The sequence below is a fragment of the Ctenocephalides felis genome, unplaced genomic scaffold (genome assembly GCF_003426905.1).
Source record: "Ctenocephalides felis isolate EL2017-DRISC unplaced genomic scaffold, ASM342690v1 CF-g0.4_SCAFFOLD_01886, whole genome shotgun sequence".
NCBI lineage: Eukaryota > Metazoa > Arthropoda > Insecta > Siphonaptera > Pulicidae > Ctenocephalides > Ctenocephalides felis.
The window spans coordinates 145624513-145647150 of NW_020538040.1; the positions used below are offsets into that span (position 1 = coordinate 145624513).

At 29.5% G+C, this 22638-nt stretch overlaps 2 protein-coding genes across 3 annotated transcripts; one reads left to right on the forward strand and one right to left on the reverse strand.

Moving 5' to 3' along the window:
- Nucleotides 1–8312: 8312 nt before the first annotated feature.
- Nucleotides 8313–12562, reverse strand: LOC113375826 (vesicle-fusing ATPase 1-like). The gene is made up of 11 exons (XM_026615775.1): nt 12347–12562; nt 12126–12214; nt 11840–12061; nt 11341–11486; nt 11136–11274; nt 10919–11061; nt 10636–10835; nt 10278–10410; nt 9345–10212; nt 8992–9150; nt 8313–8568 (listed from the first exon to the last, which is right to left on the reverse strand). The coding sequence occupies exons 1-11, from the start codon at nt 12356–12358 to the stop codon at nt 8433–8435; spliced, it is 2247 nt and encodes a 748-aa protein (XP_026471560.1). The 5' UTR covers nt 12359–12562; the 3' UTR covers nt 8313–8432.
- Nucleotides 12563–12889: 327 nt separating this feature from the next.
- On the forward strand, nt 12890–22180 carry LOC113377763 (chitinase-3-like protein 2). 2 transcript variants are annotated; one of them, XM_026618182.1, is made up of 8 exons: nt 12890–13026; nt 18062–18174; nt 18244–18401; nt 19755–19879; nt 19985–20304; nt 21375–21522; nt 21613–21841; nt 21914–22180. In XM_026618182.1, the coding sequence occupies exons 1-8, from the start codon at nt 13022–13024 to the stop codon at nt 22037–22039; spliced, it is 1224 nt and encodes a 407-aa protein (XP_026473967.1). In that variant the 5' UTR covers nt 12890–13021; the 3' UTR covers nt 22040–22180. The 2 variants fall into 2 exon arrangements, with proteins under 2 accessions (XP_026473967.1, XP_026473968.1); XM_026618183.1 differs by having other exon boundaries at nt 21628–21841.
- The last annotated feature ends 458 nt before the right edge of the window (nt 22181–22638 follow it).

The window sequence follows — 22638 nt, forward strand, 5'->3', positions numbered from 1 at the left end:
AATAATAACACTGAAGTAATGGTCAGTTCAAATGGAACATTAAAATTAAGCAAAGTGGTCACTTATCATCGTTAACTGATTTATTGCGACTGAGATCGAATAATAAATTTAAGATTTATTAAGATATAATTAAAATCGTTAACGTAACTGGTTTCAGGACAATTGAAAAAATTAATAGTATCTTTTAATTTCCCGTAGGGCAAGTTATAGTAATCGCATAAAAATCGAAAATGAAAATGTTTGCATATCTTTACGTTCCAAAGGTTTCTGAAAAATATTGCATTCCTTACGATTAGAAAAATTTGACGTGTGTGTGTGTGTTCGGACACAAATTTTCGTCGACGATTTCGGGAACATAAATCAACCGAATCGATTCATATTGATAAGGAGACGTGCTGATTAGTTTTTAGCAAAGGCAGGTCTAGCCGTTTCGAAGATACGGGGCAAAGAGAAACAAAAATCGTACATCCATTTTTGAGAGTACGGAATGTCCGATTTCAATAATTCAAAAAACATTTTATTTGTATTGACGAAAAAAAGAACTGATTAAATTATTGCAAAAGCGGGCCCAGTGGTTTCGGAGACCCTATAAAAAATTAAAAGATGCCATTTGGCAATCAAAAATGAACTAATGAACATTAGACATATGCACATCAAATTATCAGATATTTTATAAAGATTTTTAGGGACGGGGTGCTTTCGCGCTACTATATTTCGTCTCTAAAACAGCAATGCAGCGCGACTGCTTTAAAAAAAATTTCGCAAATATTCAAAATATAAAAAATCTTTTTTTTTCAAAATTCTCAAAAATCTAATTTTGTCAAAGTTTTTTAATAAATTTAATTTTCGGCACGGAAAGTTCCAGCCATTCGCGTTAAGGCACGATGCCATGTATCCCCTAATTGGCTTTTAAGTTTAGTATAAAATTCTACACACCATTTTTCGTAATTAATGTTAGAAAGTAATATGCCTTGTATATTTCAAATTAAATCGTATCCTTCGTCCAAAAGCTATTTAAATATGATTTTTTCATTTATTGTTTTGATAAAAATCATAAATAAAAAAGTTATTTGCGTATATCCGCTGTAATAATTAAACTTTTTTTAACCCTCCGTCGGTCGGATATTTTTTCACCTTCGAACGGTCGGAGTGGTCTGGCTGGACCACCATTCATTTTACATGCATTTATATGGGATAAATGAGTTTTTGGTGTCTTATATATTAACGAATATTAGTAGTAAATATTTATAGTTTAGATTTTTTCTTTTTTTACCGTCTTTGCATGTGTTGAACTTGCTTATAATAAAAAAAATTATATATTATATTATATAAAAAAATCAAAGAATATAAAAAAAAAATCGTTGCCTTTTTTATTATTTTTATTTTTCTGTTTTATATTAATAAAAAACAATATTTATTCTTTTTCGGCTTCTTCGAAATGAATGTGAAATTCAAATGAAAACGAAATGAGGTGCGTCGCCTTTGAAATGAGCTGTAAAATTCAAGTTGAAAATATAATTTCACTACAGGTTTGCCAAAAAAAATTCGAACGCAGTACGGGTAGAAAAATTGTTGATAATGTGCGCATTACTCATCCGATTTTCAATGTTTGCGATGACCAATAAGTTTGGTAAGTTTTCAAGGAACTCTCGTCGTGAAAATACTAACATTCATGTTACAACACATAGCAAAGAATATATAAAATGCAGTTTGAATAGAAAATACCAGAAAAAAGACAAAATACTGGTTTACATATATCAAAAAGCGTATATTTCATACAAAATGTATGGGTGGTCTAGACAGACCACTCCGACCGTTCGAAGTATAAAAAAGTTAATATCCTTATAATTATCCTTCTGTACATTTTTTCGTCCTGATTTTTTCATTGATCGACAGCTAATGAAATTTTAGGAAAAGTCAAGAAATTTCAAGTCGATAGGATTACTAGAAGTATTTTTTTTTTAATTGAAGTCGAAAAAAGTCTGGCCAGACCACGCCGACCGACGGAGGGTTAAATAGAAAAAACTTTTTATGTTTTTCTAAACTATAGATTTTGTTGACTCGTTTTTTTTCGCTTTAGGTGTTGTTTAAAATTCTGCACAAATAGAATATTTTTTCATTATCAGAATTGAATTGTGCCTCGTATTTTGATATGCACAATTTTTGCGAACGAAATGCAAAAATAATTCTGGTTGAATAATATAATAAAAAAAAATCTTTCGAAATGAAGGGATCTTTCCGGAAAAATTCTAGATAAAAAATCTTATTTTGCGACAAATAATGCTTCTAAAAAGAAATCAGGAAACAAAGTGAAAATAGTGCAATTAATAAATTTTACTTATAAAAGCAAGTATGTGGTCTACTAAAATAATGATCTTAATTTTAGTAAAATGATTAAAGAACGCAATTTCTTCAATTCGTTTCAGGTAGAAGCATGTGTATTTATTAATTAGATAGGATTGGTTTACATAAGGGTCCATATAGAGACATTAATTATTATATCGACTCTCAGAGAGAAGACCCCACAGAAGGGAGAGTGATACACGAAGTCCTTCGATGATTAAAACGTAACCGACAATTGGATGAAACAGCATTACTGCTGTGCCAGAGGTGAATTTAAAAGAATAAGGAAAATCTTTTTACTATTTTTTTTATAATTTATCAATCAAAGTTACAAAAGTACAGAATAAAAATAAAACAAAAAAAATTAAAAGTTTCAAAAAATAGCAGTGTTTGAAGTGGGGGGTCTCAAAAAGTTGAAACGTGACAGTGTACACGATTGCAACCCTCCTAGTAATCCAAAATGAAAAAAGAAAAAATTAAAAATCTAAACTAATGTCGCTATGGTACATATGTCTAGCCTAGTATACTAGGATTACGTTTAAAACTAAATTTTTGACAAAATGGTGAATCTTACCACTTTTTTCAGTTTTTCGATTTTTTTAAAAATAGTAAAAAATTGAAATTTGGGGATGAAGCTAGTATATATATACTAGAGAGAAGTTTATAAAGAAGATTATCTGAAAATTCCAAGTAAATCGACCCGGTAGAACTTGAAAAATCGTGTATATCGTATTGAAAAAGACAGTTTAGAAAAAAAAACACCTTTAAAGTTGCGCAAAAGGAACGAAACAGAAAAAAATTATCATGGTCAAATTAGCTGTATCTCCGAAAATAAATATAAATTTTAAAAAATCCTTTCGTGCGTATATTCTTAAATAGATAAGTTTTGAAAATATGAAAAAAATAAAAAGGAACGAATTTTTGGGATTTCTATACTAGAATACCCTTTTAATCCCTTACAACAGTGATATTATTTTTAAAGCTAGCATGTTTTCTTAAGTCAATTTGCATAAACTTTCCGACATGTTTACATCAACTGAATCATTAAAAATTAACATTAACAACTTTATTAGAGAAGTTTTTAATTTAACAAAAAGCAAGTATAATTGTTACACCAACACGCGTTATGTACATACACACAATACACAGTGTCCTAAGAGCGCAACCTATAAAATTTCAAATTTGAATGATTTTTATAATTAAACCACTATTAGGCTTATAATACTTTAAACTTATTGCTCGATTATGCCACCATGCAAATGAAAATTGAAATCGTCAAAAAAAAATCAATACTTAACGATGAAACGGCCATCGGCCCATTGTTATTGAAAACTGATCAGCACGATTTTCAAAGTTCTGAATTTCTCAAAATGTGTTTAAGTATTAAAAATTTCAAAATCGGTTCAAGATTGCAAACGTAATCGACCCGACTTCTTATTTATTTTAATGAAATGCCTTTTAAATTTTTTATATCAGTAAATTTTTTTTTATTTTTTAACAGCAGTAGAAGTTAATCCAACGGTTGACCTATTCGCTATCATTACAATTTTTCGATTTGATGCAGCAATGCCGAGGAAGGGTCATTTTACTTGAAAACATATTTTAGATCTATATTGAATTATTGAAAATTGATATTGCTTCTGCATGATATCAGAGTGTTGGGTATTAAACCTGGAATCCTATAATTGCAAGATTACCACTAAGCCACGATAAACCTTACATCGACGTAAAATTTTAAGAACCATTGTGGCTCACAAATTACTACGCTTCAAAATTCGAAAATATTGTATTTTTTTCCTACACGAATTGTTTTAAAAACAATTATATTGTTAATTCTATTTACTAATATTATGAACATACCTGAAAATAGGTAAATAGTAATAAATTAAATAGGTAACATCAAATGCAGCCCTGTATTATATATACGTGACAGAGATTGCTTAATGATGTAAGAAAATTCGTCCGCAGGAAAAGATGAGTTAATGGTTCGCGCCGTAATTTGCAATGTTGGTCAACGGGCACATCAAGTAGAGCAATCATCCCCAAAAACTATTAATGCTTCTTGAGTAGAATGCAACCGTAATATTAATATATATTCATTGTTATTTATTAACTTAACTTGGCATGCTGTACCAAGAATTAATGCCCAACTAGTTGTGTGTTTATATGGTTTCGTTTTTTTCTAGCGCATATGCCATCCAAATATTTTAGAAAAATATATAATGATTTTCTATAATATTTAATTCCACCAAATACATATTATCGTCATAGTATCTATTAACTTCCAGTAGGGCAAGTTATAGTAATCGCAAAAAAATCGAAAACGAAAAATTTTATATATCTTTCCGTTTCAGAAGATTCTGTACATTTTGGCATACCTTAGAAAAAATTGATGTGTGTGTGCGGATACTAATTTTCGTCGACGATTTCGCGAACACGGATCAACCGCTTTGAATAATTCAAAAAACATTTCATTCCTTCCTACTATAAAGAGACGTGCTGATTAGTTTTTGGCAAAGGCAGGTCTAGCCGTTTCGAAGATACGGGACCAAAAGTGCCAAAAATTGTATTTCAGTTTTTGTGATAACAGAGCGTCCGATTTGAATAATTTAAAAAACATTTTACTTGTATTGACATTGAAATTAACAACTGGTAAAATTTGTGTAAAGGCAGATCTAGTGTCTCCGGAGTACCTATAAAAAAGTGAAAAATAATGCCATTTGGCGGTCAAAAATGAACATTAGACATATGTACATCGTATTATCAGATATTTTATAAAGATTGTAATAATAAGTACAAATTTTGTGTACATTTATATGGGTTCCGTACCAATGTTTACACGTTAGACGACTACGCGGTGCTTACGCGCTTTCATATTTCGACCCCAAATCAGCTATGCAGCGCGATTGCTTAAAAAATGTTCAAACTTTTTAATAATTTCTCAAAAACTTAATTTTTTAAAAGTTTTGCAAAGTTTGTTTTAATAATTTTGTTTTTGGTACGGGAAGTTCCGGCAATTTGCCTTAAGGCACGATGCCAAGCACCACTAGTTTATACATTATTTTTGACACAGAAACAGATATATGGATATAACAAATTGAATAAGAACTAGGTGTAAGTTAAATATTCCCTGAAGGCAAGTTGGATAAACTTTCCGATATGTGTAAATATTTATGTTTTATAATAATGTGCTTTCGTAAGCACTCGCTTATTCAACTGCATGAACTTAAGAGTCAGACCCAATATTCGAAAATTTAATGATTTTTTATAATTAAACCACTTTTCCTACGCCTACTTTTAGACCTTTTCACTAGCAAAGTTCTATTAAAATTGTCGAAAAAAAAAAATTTAATTGCGAAAAAACGGCCCGGCCTATTTCTCAAAAAACTAATCAGCAAAGTTCTCAACAGTTCTTCGAAAAGTCTACAAATTTTCAAATTCGGTTTAGAATTTATATATTTACTCATTATAAAGAAACGTCTGGATCAATCGTACCTCAAAATTAAACAACGTTAGTCCTTATCGAGTTTCATCAAGTAGCTTTTAATCAAATTCAAATAAAAGTCAAATTGCCGCTCACAAACACATATATGTTGTTTTCAATTTTCACGTCTAACAATTCAGAATGACTTGAAAAATCAAGCAGTAATAGAATTGGCAAATCGAAGTTCCTGGCGAAACCATTCTCCTTGAGAATTTAACAATCTCATGAAAAATTTATTTAAGCAATGAATTGTAAGATTATTTTGTTCAACTATTTAGGGAAGTCTAATAGACTAAACCACTATTTAACTCCGGAGTTTCCATCCCAGAACTCTATAATTATAGTTGGCAAACATTGTGCCAAATTCTAAATCCTCTTATAAGCTCCAGATCAAGTTCTGTGGTCAATTGTAAGACCTCACAAGCCTAAGATGAAGAAACCCTCAATAATAGAAGTCTATATCGCCATTATGCTCATTAAGTTTATAATTTCGGACCATTATATTCGTCAAATTAGAAGTCACCAAAAATGTTGAGTAACTATAGTTACAGTTATACTCATTATAATGAGTTTTACTTTGTTAGCTTTAAAAGATCAAGCTTTTTTTTATTTATTATTTTTATAGTCGTCATATTATATCACTATATGAAAAATGTACATAACTAAAAAGAAAACGGTTCTTAGGACGTATCGAAAACTAGAACGATAAAACGATCGGTAATTCTACGGACCCGTAAAATTAATTTATTGGAAACTAATATATCAAATGCTTTTTTAATTATTCATAAATAATATTAGTTTTAAAGTTTTCTTCACTTATATTTTATTTTAAATCAATTTTACATATATGATTTTAATTTACACAGAGAATCGATTTCAAAATATTGTAAAAACGAAAATGACTACTGATTTCTAATTAGCGTAATTAGATTCATAAATTCACAAGACTATCAACTATTAACAATTCTTATTTTTATATTACAATAGACAAAGAGCTATGATAATAAACCAGAATAGTAAAACCAAAGAGATCTACGAAAAAATTAAGATTATAAAATATCAAATAAAAAATTGGAAAATAAATTAAAGACAATCTACCCGTATGTGTACTATACTATCTAATATATATTAATACAACAGAACTGATGCTTAGCATTACATTTTTTTCCATAATAGATCTAAAATGCACTTCATAAAACGACAACAACATTAACGTTAATTTTAACGCGTTAAAAAAATCACTTTTAAATATCAGAAGTTATAGCTAAAATAATAACATTTATTATTAGAATATTAACTAAATTCATCCCAAATATTAAACAAACACAAAAAATCACAATGTAGTAAACAATCCAATTAGATTAGAATCAAATTAGTATGAAACCAATTCGAGTAAAATCCATACATAGATGTTATCTAGAGCCATTAAGAGTAGAACATAATAATTATAGTTAAAATGCATAGAATTGCCTCATCAAAAATCAACATTAAATGTTGTATTTCCGATGATTTGAAATCAATTGCACCACAAATTATCTCACCAACAATTTGCTTATATTTATATTTATATTGACATATATTCAGGTAACTACATCTTATCATTTAACAAGTCTCAAATGATGTTTATACACAAATATTGCTCACTCGTTTATTGAATCGCGAACGAAAACATTAAACCTTATAAAAAATGAATAAATATTTTATATATTAACCCTTTATAATTTAATAACCGTCATAGTGAATGCTTATAATTTAACAGTAATTTGAAATTAAAACCTATGATAATGTCTACATAATTCTGATTTAACTTAATAAGAAATGTGTAACAGTAACATTTCAATTAATTTATTATTAAAATTTAATAACATTCGTTATAGTAACCATTTTTATTCATTGTTGGCATTAATTGCTATATTTTAAATTTAATATATAGAATGCATTTGTACAAAAATTAATTGTACCCATATAAATTACACTTGGAATATTAACAATGTACAAGGAATGTGTATTTGCTATTAAGCATTTCATAATTCATATAGTACGAATAGCATTTTTTAAGTAACAATTTTTCCTGCGTACATAAAACCTTAAATCACATAATACACATATTAACTCTCCTATTCATACTTGCAAATTATTGATTGAACTCACATTAATCAGAAGAATTCATATCAAAAAGCACTACCAGTTTATATATAGCATTACTATCTCAATTTAAATTGACATAAAAGAATATTCTGCATACCTTCAACAAATGTTAATTCTATTCTCATTATTATTAACCATTGTCAATTAATTTTGTTAAGAATTTTAAAAAGTAATAATAAAAATTTGACTAAATGAACAACTAATATTGACAATCGTTCCCATTCCAGAGACTCAACAGGTACTTTTATCAAAAACACTAAATAAAATCATTTGTACAAGTTCTAACTATTCAAATCTAAAAATAAATAAGTCAAAAATATTCTTGACATGTACAAAACACTGTCCATGTCTAATAGCATTATTTAATAAGAACCTCAAAACAAAATAAGTAAAAATATAAACAAACATAAATACCTATATTCCAACATTGTAGTTCTTTGTTAGTAGTAAATCAAATTCATTGTACTGATGTTCCGCAGTCTAAACCACCATCTTCCTCTAATTTAGTCAAAAATTTCATAACTCTGAAATTGTCTTCTATTTGTCTCGTCATATCAATTAAAGCCAAAAGTTTTTTAATTCCAATAAATATTCTGAAACAAAAGTAAATGTACAACAAATTTAATGCTTTCATGTAAACAAGTGTTGTTATTTGTTGAATTATATTATGAATATATCAAATGAAACTTATAAATATCAATCTTTATAGTAAGATGAGCATCTTACCTAAAGTGCATTTAAAAAAAAGAAAGTATAGCTATATGAATCTAATCTAATCTAATAAATTAAATTTGTGTGTAACATCAATTTGGAAATCATAATAATAATATTGATGTAATACATGTTATGAGAATCGACTATAGTGCTTTGCTTTTACAAAATATCTTGTGTTTTCCATTATTATTATTAACTATATCCTTCTAAAATTTGTTTATAAAATTGTGCATATATGTATTTAGATTTAAATCTCTAATCTATTTTATTTATTATTTACTTGAATATGAAGTAATCTTTACCTGTGACCTGATATTTTGCTATTTATACTAGCAAGCTGCTTTTTAGAAAATATATCTGAATCCTCCAATACAGCCATAATATGTTCAGGTGATGATAAGTTGTGAACATGCAATACTGCTGTAAACGCTGATAGCATTTCCATATCTTCCAAAACTTGACTAAAAATATATTAGCAAATATTACAGAAACGTAAAGCATTATTCAAATTGAAAATAGTTACAATAAACAATTTCAATTTGAATTCAAACAGAAGTTTGCACAATTATTTCATGTTGTATTTATTATGCAAAACCTTTAGAGTAGAAAACTCTCAATAATATCACCACTAAATTACCGAAAAATGAATACTTACCGTCTGCTGGTAGTGCAGAATATAAGTAGCTTCCTCCCCTTTGGAGGCTGCTTCTTGAGCAGAACCAATAATGCTTGCAATGTGAGATTAGAATATCTGGGTCCAATAGACCCATAATCTAACAATCGTTCAATATTATCTACCAGTATGCAACTCAATGTAGATCTGTAAGCATCATCAAATATTTTTCTTATGTACATACATTTTGCTGACTCAGTAAACCCAACCATTTCTTCTGGTGATATTACTTTAACAAATGGAAAATCTGATAATTTAGCTAATTGAGCCGCTAGGGCTGTTTTTCCAGAGTTTGGTGGACCTTCTAATAAAACAGAAACAAGTCCAGAGGCATCTGGTGCTTTGGCTTGTTGAATAAATAAGGAACCATCTTCTAAAAGATTGGACACTGGAGTGCCCCAATTGATAATACCACGTGAAAGGAAATGTTCTAAAGCTTCAGCTGAAGTTCCAAATGCAGGTTTGATATCATTTTCCAAAGCATGCAAGAAATCAGAACGATTTACTAATAATTTCTCCATTGCTTCTGGATCAACTTCAACTTTGGATGCAGCTTTAATCAATCTATTCATTGCAGTACTTTGCGCAGCACGTACTAAACCTTCTAATTCAGCACCAGAAAAATTCTTTGTCAATGCTGCAAGTTCTTTATTATCGACATCTGGATTGATTTTATTAAATTCTCTCATTCTTTTTGTGTGTATATTTAAAATCTGGTGACGTCCTGCCTCATTTGGGAGGCCTATTTCCATCTGAACTTCTAAACGACCAGGACGCAACAAAGCTTCATCAATCATATCTCTGCGATTTGTCATTCCTATTACAAGAATATTATTCAGCTGCTCCACACCTGTGAAATAATATCAATAAATTTTGAAAATTGAGGAACTTATAAGAATTAATATGTTTATATACCATCAATTTTAGCCAGCAATTGATTTACAACAGTATCGTGAACGCCTGTATTTCCAGCAACAGATCCACGTGATTTGCATATGGCATCTATTTCATCAAATATTATAATATGTAAGCCACTGTTGGGTCCACACTGTCAGAAAAAGAAATAAGTCATAAACTTTTCATAGAGCAATGTAAACTAATTTATAAAACTTGATAAAACTAAACTATATTTGAAAAATAAATCAAAAAAGAAAATATTAAAAAGAGAGATGAAATAAAGGTTTTATAATCTATTAAATTTTTTTAAACAAATACCAATAAAAAATAAGTCTGTAACAAACTTTTACATATTAATTATTGTGTATTAAAATACCCTCTTTTCTTCCTCCTCTGCATCAGCAAATAATCTTCTGATATTAGCTTCAGATTCTCCAACATATTTATCCAAAATTTGTGGGCCATTAACAATTTTTGGTTCTCTTGCATTTAACATAGTACCAATCTGACGAGCCATCAATGTCTTACCAGTACCAGGTGGTCCATATAATAAAATTCCTTTAACATGTTTGCAACCTAAATATGATTAGAATAGATTATTATTGGAGTGCATTGTATCAAGACATTCATAGATATTTCTTTTTCAATAAATATCCAACCTAGCTGTTCAACTATTTCTGGTGGAAAAACTCTTGAAGCAAATGCTCTCCTGAATATTGCATTGAATTCTTTGTCCAAACCACCAATGCCCATTTTACCAAAGTCCCAATTTGGATTGATTATAGATTGTCTGGGCTGTACTCTAAAAATTAAAATATGAGAGTTGAATTTAAGCAATTTATATCAATATCATAATCTACAAAAGAGATAAATGACCCTTTAGATTTTCCAACAAGATTGAGGGAAGAATTTTCTGCTTTTTCAAATTGAATGACAGTATCTGGTAAGCATCGACCCATCTTAGTCTTACGTGGTTTTGCATCCACGCCTTCCTTGATTGCACCAACATCAACAGCTGAAATTTATATAAAAACAAATAGCCATAAATTCCAAGTAAATAAGAATAAAACAGTTAATGTACCTTCCAGATCTTTCACAACCAATCCAAGTAATTTCTTATCTTGAAAAGCAAATGCAAGTTGTTGGCCAACTGTAAATGCTTGACCAGAAAACTGTTGAAGGAAGTGTCTGGCCATTTGATCAGTATCATAAGGTTCTAAAGTAGTCCTATAAAATAAGAATTTATTTTCTATAGGATAAAAAAATAAAGTACTAGAATGATAAACTAATTATTATACATTTTTTCATTTATAGGGTATTAAAATAAAAGTTAAAAACGTAGATATTATAAAAAAAAAGTTAAAAAACATAAAAAAATGCACAAGAAGACAAGAAGACAAATGCAAAACTATTTTTCCAATAAATGAAATTTATATGTTACAATAAATTAAAATAAAAACTTATAAATTAAATTTAAAGGAATAACATATCTTGAATGTTATTATTGTTATAAAAACACTAGAAAAATATCTGTTTCAACAGCTTAAATCATCAGTATACAGAGTTAATATATTTCTTACGTCTTTTTCTGCAAAAAATCGGCTTCTAACATGATATTACACAAACAATCTGAGCTATTGTTTCCAAATCGATATGGCTTGACATCTATTTCTTGATTCAACGAAAGAGCAGCCCACTTTCTTTGAGGAAGAGAAAACCCAACTGTTCCCCTGGGGACTTCATGATGTTTACCAACAGTAAATATAAAGTGCTGAGATGGCCCTGTAGTTACTTCAATGTGTCTAAAACAAAACACGAAAGTAAAATATATGTATAATAAGAAATATCAAGTAATTATTTGCATACTTGATATCATCGCTCAGGTCTGAATTGTTTACAATTGCACAATTTGTAAGTGATAATTCATCAGTAGGGCAACGAGATACTTTCATACGCTGAAATAAAAAAATATATGTTTGTAAATATTCGAATAAGTAAACAATATTTAAATGTGGGTAACTGGTAGCTAATCATTTAATTTTATCTATTTGGTTAAATTTAATTTATTCAAAATGAAATTTGTTTACCATTCCAGCCATTTTGACTTATTATAAAATCAAAATAGTCTTCTGTAAAATCTATTTTAAAAATTTCTCCGCAATGCAGACGATCAATAATCACATCTGCTTGACATTTAGCAGCCCCCTTTGACAGTTGACAGTTGACAGTTGACAGTTTGACGTTTGTGCAAATTTTTGGATAACACTTTGGTTGTGGTTTTACTGCTATGTTGGTGTTACTGTTCTTTTGTGCGAATGGTGACTAAATTTGACACACAATAAGCTTTTTGTAACTTAACCAGGTTCTACACAATTGATATAATGCCACGCACCTAGTTTAAGATCATAATTGCTTTAATTAAAGAAAAAATATTAACTTAATCGACATTTTCAATTTGTTTGGTTTATTTGCTTGCGACTGCAGCGCTCTATCGGGCGTTGTTCGCAACTTAATCATTCTTTTAACTCTAAATGCTTATTTATCTATGCCTTGAAAATGATATCCTTCAAAGCTGTCATTGTGACATTTAGTACAAACGTCAAAAATAATGTGTTCAAAATAAACAACTCCTTGTGAAGTTTAAATAATAAATAGATTAAGTAAATAAATTTATTATACCTAGATAATAAGGCATTATCATTAGTTTCAGTGATGTTCATTCGGTAACAAGTGCAAATTGAAAGAAATGATGATTTTATGACATGGGGTAATATTATCATATTTTATTTATTTATTTCATTTATTTATTTATTATATATCTTTGTAAAATAGGCACAAAAATATAAAGTTAATGTTATTAAGTTTCGCTCACATTATTTTTATTTTAAATGCTATATTTATACTAATGTTACTATTATAGTGTTGCTTACTATTAATGAAAAAACTGGATTTATTAAATTTGCAAAGTAATTAGACTTAATTTAAAACTAGTTTACAGCTGTTTTTCTGGTTGCTTTTTAATAATTTAATATAACAAATTTGGTAAATATAGCTTTACAGAGTAGTTGGACACAATATCTTAATTTTGTTAAACTATTTTAAATCTGATTTCTGGTTGCTTTCTGTAGACTCTGTTTATAATTAAATTTAAAACTACTCACCTACTTTAAATTAAAACGAACCATGCAAATTTAATTTATTGCCACTTCCTTATTAGATAAGTTTTATTAGTGTACACTTAGTTAACTATATATAGTTATAAAGTTATAAAGAGAATAATTTAATCTAGACATTATCCGTTAATTAAATTTTTATTCAAAACCTTCACATCACCTCTATTCTATTCATAAATTAAAATAGACTCTCGATTTTAAATCATTCATATTTATAATGTACTGTTTTCTGTACTGATATCAATTAACAATATAAAAACCTTTAAATTGTTGCCACTCAGAAATTCAACTGAAACATAAGACTAAAACAGTCTGTTGCTCACTTTTAACCAACCCCACTTAACTGATGCAATATTTTAGAGAACTTAAGTAATTACTTGCTCATGAAAGATTTCATATATTCTTGAAACAAATAAAAACAAGTTATTTTATAATATTTCAGTTGTAAAAGAAGCTCGTACTCGATTGATTACTAATGCAAGTCAAAAATTAAAACTATGTATATGCTTTATCTTAAAATAATTCCTTCCAGTGCATCGTACGTCAATTAAAGTATCACTGGAGTGACGTAATTTTATAAATATGTTATTCATTTGTATGTAATGATTCATATGTCTGCATATAAAGAATGACGAACCATAATGACATAAAAATAACGCATACAACTTTTTAATACTGATTAAACCTCGTGGGCTATTTCACCATTTACCATCTTAATAATTGCATATGGCCCACCCGTTATTTTAATGTCCATAATTATATTTATTTTATTATAATATTTTAATTTATTATCCCTAAAATTACTGTGGTGTCTCGTATAACGTGCTTAATTAGTTCCAGAAGTAAATTCTCTAAGTTAAAAATTAGTTATGAAAATTTTTTTGTCCATAGTAACTCTTAACATGTTAACTCTTTCGCCACAAAAGAGTTTTCCGCAAGAGTGGCACTGCTATTTGATCCATCAAGCCGCCCAAGTATTTGAAGCATTTGAAGATTTTTCAATCGTTATCAATAAAAATGTACTCAAAAATTAAGAATTACATTTCTAAGGAACTAAAACCCGCAGTAATAAATAAGTATTTTCAATAATTTGACTCAGAGTGAAAATTTTATGTCATGGTTAAACGACACCCGTACACACAGGTCGTCAACCTGATGCGACTTCCGTAGTAAAAGAGTTATTACAATTGTTCGTTACAGTATGAAATATGGTCAAAATTCAGGCATTTAAAATAAGCATATTTATAACTTATTAACAAAATACGTTAATTATCCTTTATGTTCAAAGGAGTAGCCTTGCTCCATTTAATACTCTTTTAGCATCTGCATTTTTTTAAGACCTACCGAAGATGATGAACAAGCGTATCATTGTACAAATATTTCATTCTATTACCTCAACCATGTTTGGATACTGAACATTTGTGAATTCAATTTGACCAAAATGCAAAATGTCTTTATTACTTTTTTTATTTTTTCTTGCTGCCTTTCACAGCACCTTCTTTTTTGCTTTTTTAGCACCTGCATTTTTAAAGAAACTGTCGTTAGTTGTTTGTTTCTGCATATTTTTTAAGACCTGCCGAAGATAATGAGCAAGCGTATCATTGTACAAATATTTCATTCTATTACCTCAACCATGTTTGGATACTGAACATTTGTGAATTCAATTTGACCAAAATTCAAAATGTCCTTTAATGTTTTTCTCATTTTTTATTGCTGCCTTTTATGCTCTTTTAGCGCCTGCATTTTGAAAGAAACTGTCGTTAGTTGTTTGTTTCTGTATCTTTTTTAAAACCTACCGAAGATGATGAGCAATCGTATCATTGTATAAATATTTCATTCTATTACCTCATCCATGTTTGGATACTGAACATTTGTGAATGCAATTTGACCAAAATGCAAAGTGTCTTTTATTACTTTTCTCATTTTTCTTGCTGCCTTTTATGCTCTTTTAGCGCCTGCATTTTTAAAGAAATTGTCGTTAGTTGTTTGTTTCTGTATCTTTTATAAAACATACCGAATATGATGGGCAATCGTATTATTGTATAAATATTTTATTCTATTACCTCAACCATGTTTGGATACTGAACATTTGTGAATGCAATTTGCCCAAAATGCAAAATGATAATTCTCTTCCAAACTTTTCTCAAAATACTTGGGTGATTATCTAATAACGTAATTGTTGTTTTTTCTCCAACAAGTATCCACTCTTTAAATACAACGTGGGTCACCTAAATTCTAATTGGGTCTAATTGGACTTCCGCTGAGTAGAAGTGACCATATTTTATTTAATGAAATGCGGAAATAAATGAAACGGATTATATTGTGTGAGAGAGCGGGGGTGGGGGGTGTTGGTGAGCTAAAAATTTATATGCACATTTTTTTGGTTCAAATTTTCTAGTAAAAATATATTAAAAAAAATATTGGCAATCAAAATATTTTTAAAAATCCGGGACATTGCTTTTAGAAAAAGTAGGGACGCAAGGCGGAAAATCGGGACTGTCCCGCCCAATCCGGGACGTATGGTCACTTTATGAGTACGGACAACTTATTTTTCACTACAAAAAATGGTAACGATGCAGTACGTTGTGTGAAACATTTATTATATGAAGCGTTTGTTGTGCGATGCACCACCTATTTTTCTGTAGTCTTTAAATTGTTTAGTCATTTAAAAATATATATGCAATTCTACAGGGTCCGGCACTCGAAGTGTAACCAATTGAAAGAGCCATAAATTCAGTTTGGAAAATCAATTTTACTCGATTCAAAGTACAAAATGTGTAAAAATAATACAAAATTTAAGAACAATTCACTTTTGCTCGACATGACCACCTTTTGCTTTGACTATGGCCTTTAGACGGTCCAAAAACAAATCGCATTTGGCCGAACGTGATTTGCAGGTATTTTGGCCCACTGGCGGACAACGGCTTTTTTTAGCGCCTCGAGACTGATGCACCCCTTAGTTCGGACCTTGCTCTCCGAAATGGCCCAAAGAGAATGATCCATAGGATTCGCGTGTGGTGAATTTGAGAGCCATTTTGCGGACGTTTTGAAGTTCGGAACGGTGTTTTTCAGCCATTCTTGGTTCACTCGAGCTTTATGATACGGTGCCGAGTCCTGTTGAAACGTCCATGGTCTGCCACCGAGATGTTGATCTGCCCATGGCTTCAAAGCAACCTTCAGAATACTTTCCCGATGATATCGCACATTTACCTTGACGCCAGGCTCGATGAAAACGATTGGAGATCGCCCATCCGCGGTTACAGCGACCCAAACCATTATCCGTGGCTGGTGTTGCCTCCTGGTGGCCAGTCGATGGTTCAAATTCTTGTCTGAACGTTCAGTCAAGTAAACCCTATCGTTTTGAGAGTGTGCGAATTGCTTAATTATGAAAATTTTCTCGTCGGAAAACACAATGTTCGGAAATTTACCACTCTCGGCCAGGCGAAGCAACTCCTTAGCTCTCTGAAGTCTCACTTGCTGCTGCTTCGACGTAACATCATGTGCCTCTTGGATCTTATAAGGCTTGACCTTGAGATCATTTTTCAGTATGCGGCGGATGCTACGATCAGATGTGTTAAGTTCTTCTGCCATTTAATTGGCACTTCGTCGGGGATTTCGCTCGAGTCGCTTTCTCACTTTTTTGACCATCTCATGTGACGTTGCAGTCTTTTGGTGACCACCTCCATGACGTTTTGCGATACTACCGGTTTCATTGTAACGAGTTATGGTGCGATAAGCAAAAATTTTATTCACTTTAAGGTGTTTGAGTCCTCGAACTATCGCTGGTTGTGATTTTCCAGCTAAATATAATGTAATCACACTGTTACGTTTGAAATCCATTACTGATTTCTTTTTTTCGCGTTCACTGTCGACTAAATACTTTCGTACGCTTATAAACAATAGACTAAACTATCATTTAGCTAACTTACTGACAGTTGGTACACGTGCATCAGCTACGCGAGCTGTTTGAAATTGGTTACACTTCGAGTGCCGGACCCTGTAGTTGCAAGTAAAATAGTAGCACGTGTCGAAGGTATGACAAAAATATGATAAACATTTCGAATTTTGAGGCCAACAAACATTCAATTGTCTATTTTTTGTTGTTCTGTTGGACTAAAATGTTCTTTATAGCTTTTCCCATTTTTTTGATAATCCTCTTCCATTTTTTTTTTAAATCCTTGAGTGATCTAATAACAAGTATCCATTGCTTGTAAGTTTTTTTTCCAACAAGTATTCACTCCTTAAATACAACGTGGGTATGGTGATCAGACATCAACATATTCTGATGTGTTGATGTCTGATATTCACATATTCACGTGGCTCAAGTACATAGCATACTTTAGTTTGTTTTTGATATGTAAAGAAAGTGGGATATTTCTTATACATTATCTTTCAAAGGGGATGAAACCTTTTCTTCTACTGCATTTCTTGCTCATCAACATCGTACATCTTTTTTGCATGTGTTATTAGAACTACAATATAGATATTGGTGACAAATATAGACATACGATATAGATATACATGACAAATATTTAGTGTCGAAACGGCCAAAATATATAATTTTTAAAACCTATCGTTTACTTATTTATATACATGTATTTGTGTTGTAATAGAAGAAGTTGATTGCAGGTTCAAATTAGAAAAATATGAGTTCTACACATTGGCGGCATTTTTGCTTTGTTTCATAATTGCCTTTTTAACATTTATGAATACCAATTCATTAAAAAATGATTACGATACAGGTAAAACACTGAAGTTACACAATTTAATTTACACAATAGTATTGTCTAACATTTTAAATCTATTTGTAGACACCCTTAAACAAAAATTGGTATGTTATTACAATCTACCACATATAAACCAGTCTCTTCAACCTCAACGTTTAGATCCTTTTCTATGTACGCATATTATTGTTGGATTTTTGGAAATCAATAACAATTCAATTATTATTGAAGAAAGGGATATACATGTAAGTTCATTTCATATTGTATATCGCATATATTAATAATTATATATTGATTAAGATATTTTTAAAACGTAAATTCGGATGCTTAATTATGATGTGATAATGCTGTAATATTGACGACTGTAACATCAAATTTTTATTAAAGAAATTACTCTTCATTAGTGCAGAAACGGTATGGGCTTCATAGATAAGCAAGTATGAGCTTGAATCGTATTTAAACGATTTATACGTAGATTTATTTCATAGGTCTTCTTGAAAAAAATCCGATATACCGATTCTCAATTTCCCAGCTAAGGCCCCAAAAATCCAAAATCATTTGGTGATCATTAACGGAGGGCGTTCATTAATTAGGTGAGCCTTAAAGAGGAAGACGAGGTTTGACAAAGAAAAAAAACATAGATATCACGTGCATTTATTTTTTACTTCAATTTAAAAAATACAAGTGATATTTGGTGAGGGAGGGGGTGGTAATTTTAAATATCACTACGTATCACTAAGGGGGGAGATCCAATAATCCTTAGAAATTGCTCACGCCATTAATGCAGGCCCCCAAAAGTAGACGTATATCATTAAAAATTTGCGAAAGTGGCCTCATTCATAATCGTAAAATAATTATGTAGATCAGTTAAATAATTATTTGCTCGTGTATAAAACTGTGGACTAATTGTTTGAACTCATAGCATATAATTGAAATAATCTCGACAAAGGAAAAATGGGTGTAAAATAGACAAAATTAGAAAGTCTTTAGAGGCAAAAATATGTCGAAAATAATGAAATTTACGTATAAATGTAGGTTTTTTTTGATAATTTGTTATACTTTTATATGTATTTTTCATAATTTGAGATATTATGAAATGAGAGATTTTTGTAAAAAAAAAGTCTTTTTTTTAAATATCAATATTTTTTGAGTTTTAATGCAATTAAACTGTTGGAATACATCAAAGTCTTTCCATTCAAATTAATTCTTATAGTTTTACACACACAGAGAATTTTGATGATGTAAATATTGAATAATTAATAACAACTGTAATTATTATAAATAATATTCTTAACACGAATTTTTTTTTACTGAAAACTACTCAAAAACTTATTTCCTTATATAAATATCATACATATTTAAACTCAAAAAACTATTGTCCTTTCTGAAATGTGTCTGTTTTTGAATAATATTAAAAAACTTAAAAAAATGAAGCTATTTCTGAAGACTTTCTGCAAAAATCTTTTATTGGCTCGACTGTAAGTCAAACATTTCTGCACTAGAGAAGACGATACTTACTAAAAGTTAGATATTTCAACATAAACACAAAACACGCACTAAATATATATACTAAATATAGTTTTTGTACTTTTTTTAAGGTATATGAGACTGTAGTTAAATTGAAACAAATTAATAAAAACCTGAAAGTAATGCTTTCTGTTGGCGGAAATAGAGAGGACAGCGAGTTTTCTGCAATGATAAAAAATCATGCAAATCGTAAAGAGTATGTGCATTATATGAATATAGTGCTTGAAAATTATAGTGCACAACAATTAATTATTGCACTGACTAACTAATATACTATTGTACTAACTAATTTCTAATCCAGGTTTATAGGTTCATTAAAGAATATTTTGCGAAAGTACAAATTAGATGGGGTTGATTTGGATTGGGAATTTCCTGGCCTTAATCCTGGTAGTGACGGAATGTTTAATAATCGTGAGAGGCAACATTTTTCACAATTATTACGTGAAATCAGAATGGAGTATGTCAGAGAGAAAAGGGATTATATTTTAAGTACAGCTGTTGCAGCTCCTAGAACAATTGTGGACATATCATATGACGTATTAGAGTTGAATAAATATGTAGACTTTGTAAATGTTATGACATATGATTTTCATTTCTATAGCAAATTCACACCATTTACAGGTTTGTTATTAAAGTATATAATATACTTATTTTAAAAGCATGAGCAACTTGTTTAGTATGCGCAATCCAAAAAGCAATTTCTTAAGGAATATGATAAATCAAGTTTTTCTTTCTGAAATTTATAACACGTCCTGGCATCATTCGGTTATCAAGTATAAGTTCTGGTTATATTCCTTTATAAATATATGGACACGCTTTCATACTCCTCATAAATATCACTATTTTCCTCCATTACTCACTCATGTTTATAATTTATATTTGTTTTCAATTCTAGTTGCGCCGTGCAGCAGGCAGTTCTTTTCCCAATATGGACCGAGTATAGTTTCCTTTTTCTTTAATAATTCTGGTCCTTTCATCTACCAATTTTGAACGCACTTCCCTGTTTGTTGCTTTGTAGGTACATATTATCTTCTTCATATTTCTCTAATCCATTTAGAGCGCTCAAGATTGTTTCATTGACCTTCTTTAGATAATGTAAATTACAGAATAATGTAATTGGTAAAGTATGTTTTTATAAAATTTTGCTTTGTAACATGAAAAATAAATACACTTTTTGACCTCATCATTTACTTCATTAATAACAAATTTTATTTTGTTGCTCTGCTGACTTGTATATTATAGTTTTTATCAAAAATTTACCAATCAAATATTTTATATTCTGTGAGCAACTTAAAAAATAAATGCACTTTTAACTTACTCATATTAGTTTTCTCTCTAAAATTGTGTTTTAAATTATGGTAAAATGTTATATAGCATGATTTTGTACAATATTGGCAAATATTCTATTTATATTTAATGCTACAAGATCTATGAAATGAAATTCACAACAACTGAGGTTGCTATTCAAATGGATATAGTATAGTATGTGTTAAAACCTAATGCTTACTGATCTTGAACCCTTAAAATATTGTTGCATCAATAACCAGTAATATTATAAATACATTTGTACATATTTTAACCAGCAACCTTAAAAACACAATGTTATGTTAACAATTTTGATAAAATATTAAATAGAGTATTTTAATAAAAAAAAATGTAAAATTGATAGCTTTATTTTTTTTTTACTGCAGGTTTGAATGCACCACTATATGCTAGTTCTAATGATATTTTATACTGGTCTACACTAAATATAAACTTCACCATAAATTATTGGTTAAACAGTGGTATGCAAAAAGAAAAGATCATGGTAGGACTCCCAACATATGGGCATTCATTTACGTAAGTGCTTTTGTAATTATATATATATATATATATATATATATATATATGATCATGTAAAAAAAATCCTGCATTAATTAATACATAAAGAAAACTACTTTATAGTTTGTTGAATCCTCTTAATAACAAAATTCAAAGTCCAGCTAGTGGCTATGGACGTTTAGGTGAGAATGGCTTTGTGACCTATCCCGAAGTAAATTGGTTCATCAGACACAATATATTTGTTGATCTTCAATTCGATAAAACTTCATGTTCTCCATATGTATCTGGTGGTAATGAATGGATTTCATTCGAGAATACAAGAAGTATTGAATGCAAGGTTAGTCTCATGAATATTAATTATTACACAATAGTAATAATTCTCATAATAAAAATAATAATTCTATTCAAGTCAAAATATATTAAAGACAACAAATTTGGAGGAGCAATGATTTATTCTCTCAATAGTGATGATTTCCAAGCAAATGCGAATACGTTTCCATTGACAAAAATAGTAAAACAAATATTAAAATTATGATGATAATTTTAGCTACAAGAACTTATAGGAAATCAATATTATAATTATTAGTATACAATAATGAGAACAATATACGAGGAACATACTTCACATTTAAAAATTTGTTAATAATTATTAGTATTTTGAAAAACATTATCACTGGGTGTTTAATTGCATTTAAAAAAATATATACCTTCTGAATATATTTTAGTGCAATATTCATTATTGCAAATAAAATATTTTTCATATTTTGAATAACCAAGTACATATACATTCCACAAATAATTAACTTTAATTCAAATTAAACAGAACTTTTGTCTTTTCTAGCCAGACATTGTACATTTAAAACAAACAAAGATCTTACTCTGTTATGTAGTCTTAAGTTCATGCAGAACCATTTGTACAAATTATTTTGTAAATACATATTAATTCAATAAACTATTGCGTGTTACTGTAAATTTTTTAGAAAATATTTGCACATATACAAGAATATCGATTAATAATTGGAACTATCAGAACTAAGTACACATAAATTCATCTCAATTGCAAAACTAATAAACCTTAAAACATAGCCACAATTGTTAAAAATAATGACTTCCATTTAGCTTATTAATAATGAA

Excerpts from the sequence above, each read along its gene's own strand:
- LOC113377763 (XM_026618182.1), top strand. Across the intron at positions 18,402-19,754 it reads TTGAAGAAAGGGATATACAT|GTATATGAGACTGTAGTTAA; the intron begins GTAAGTTCATTT and ends ACTTTTTTTAAG. Across the intron at positions 21,842-21,913 it reads CAAGAAGTATTGAATGCAAG|TCAAAATATATTAAAGACAA; the intron begins GTTAGTCTCATG and ends ATTCTATTCAAG.
- LOC113375826 (XM_026615775.1), bottom strand. Across the intron at positions 10,836-10,918 it reads AGAAATAGTTGAACAGCTAG|GTTGCAAACATGTTAAAGGA; the intron begins GTTGGATATTTA and ends AATCATATTTAG. Across the intron at positions 9,151-9,344 it reads TTCTGCACTACCAGCAGACG|TCAAGTTTTGGAAGATATGG; the intron begins GTAAGTATTCAT and ends ATATATTTTTAG.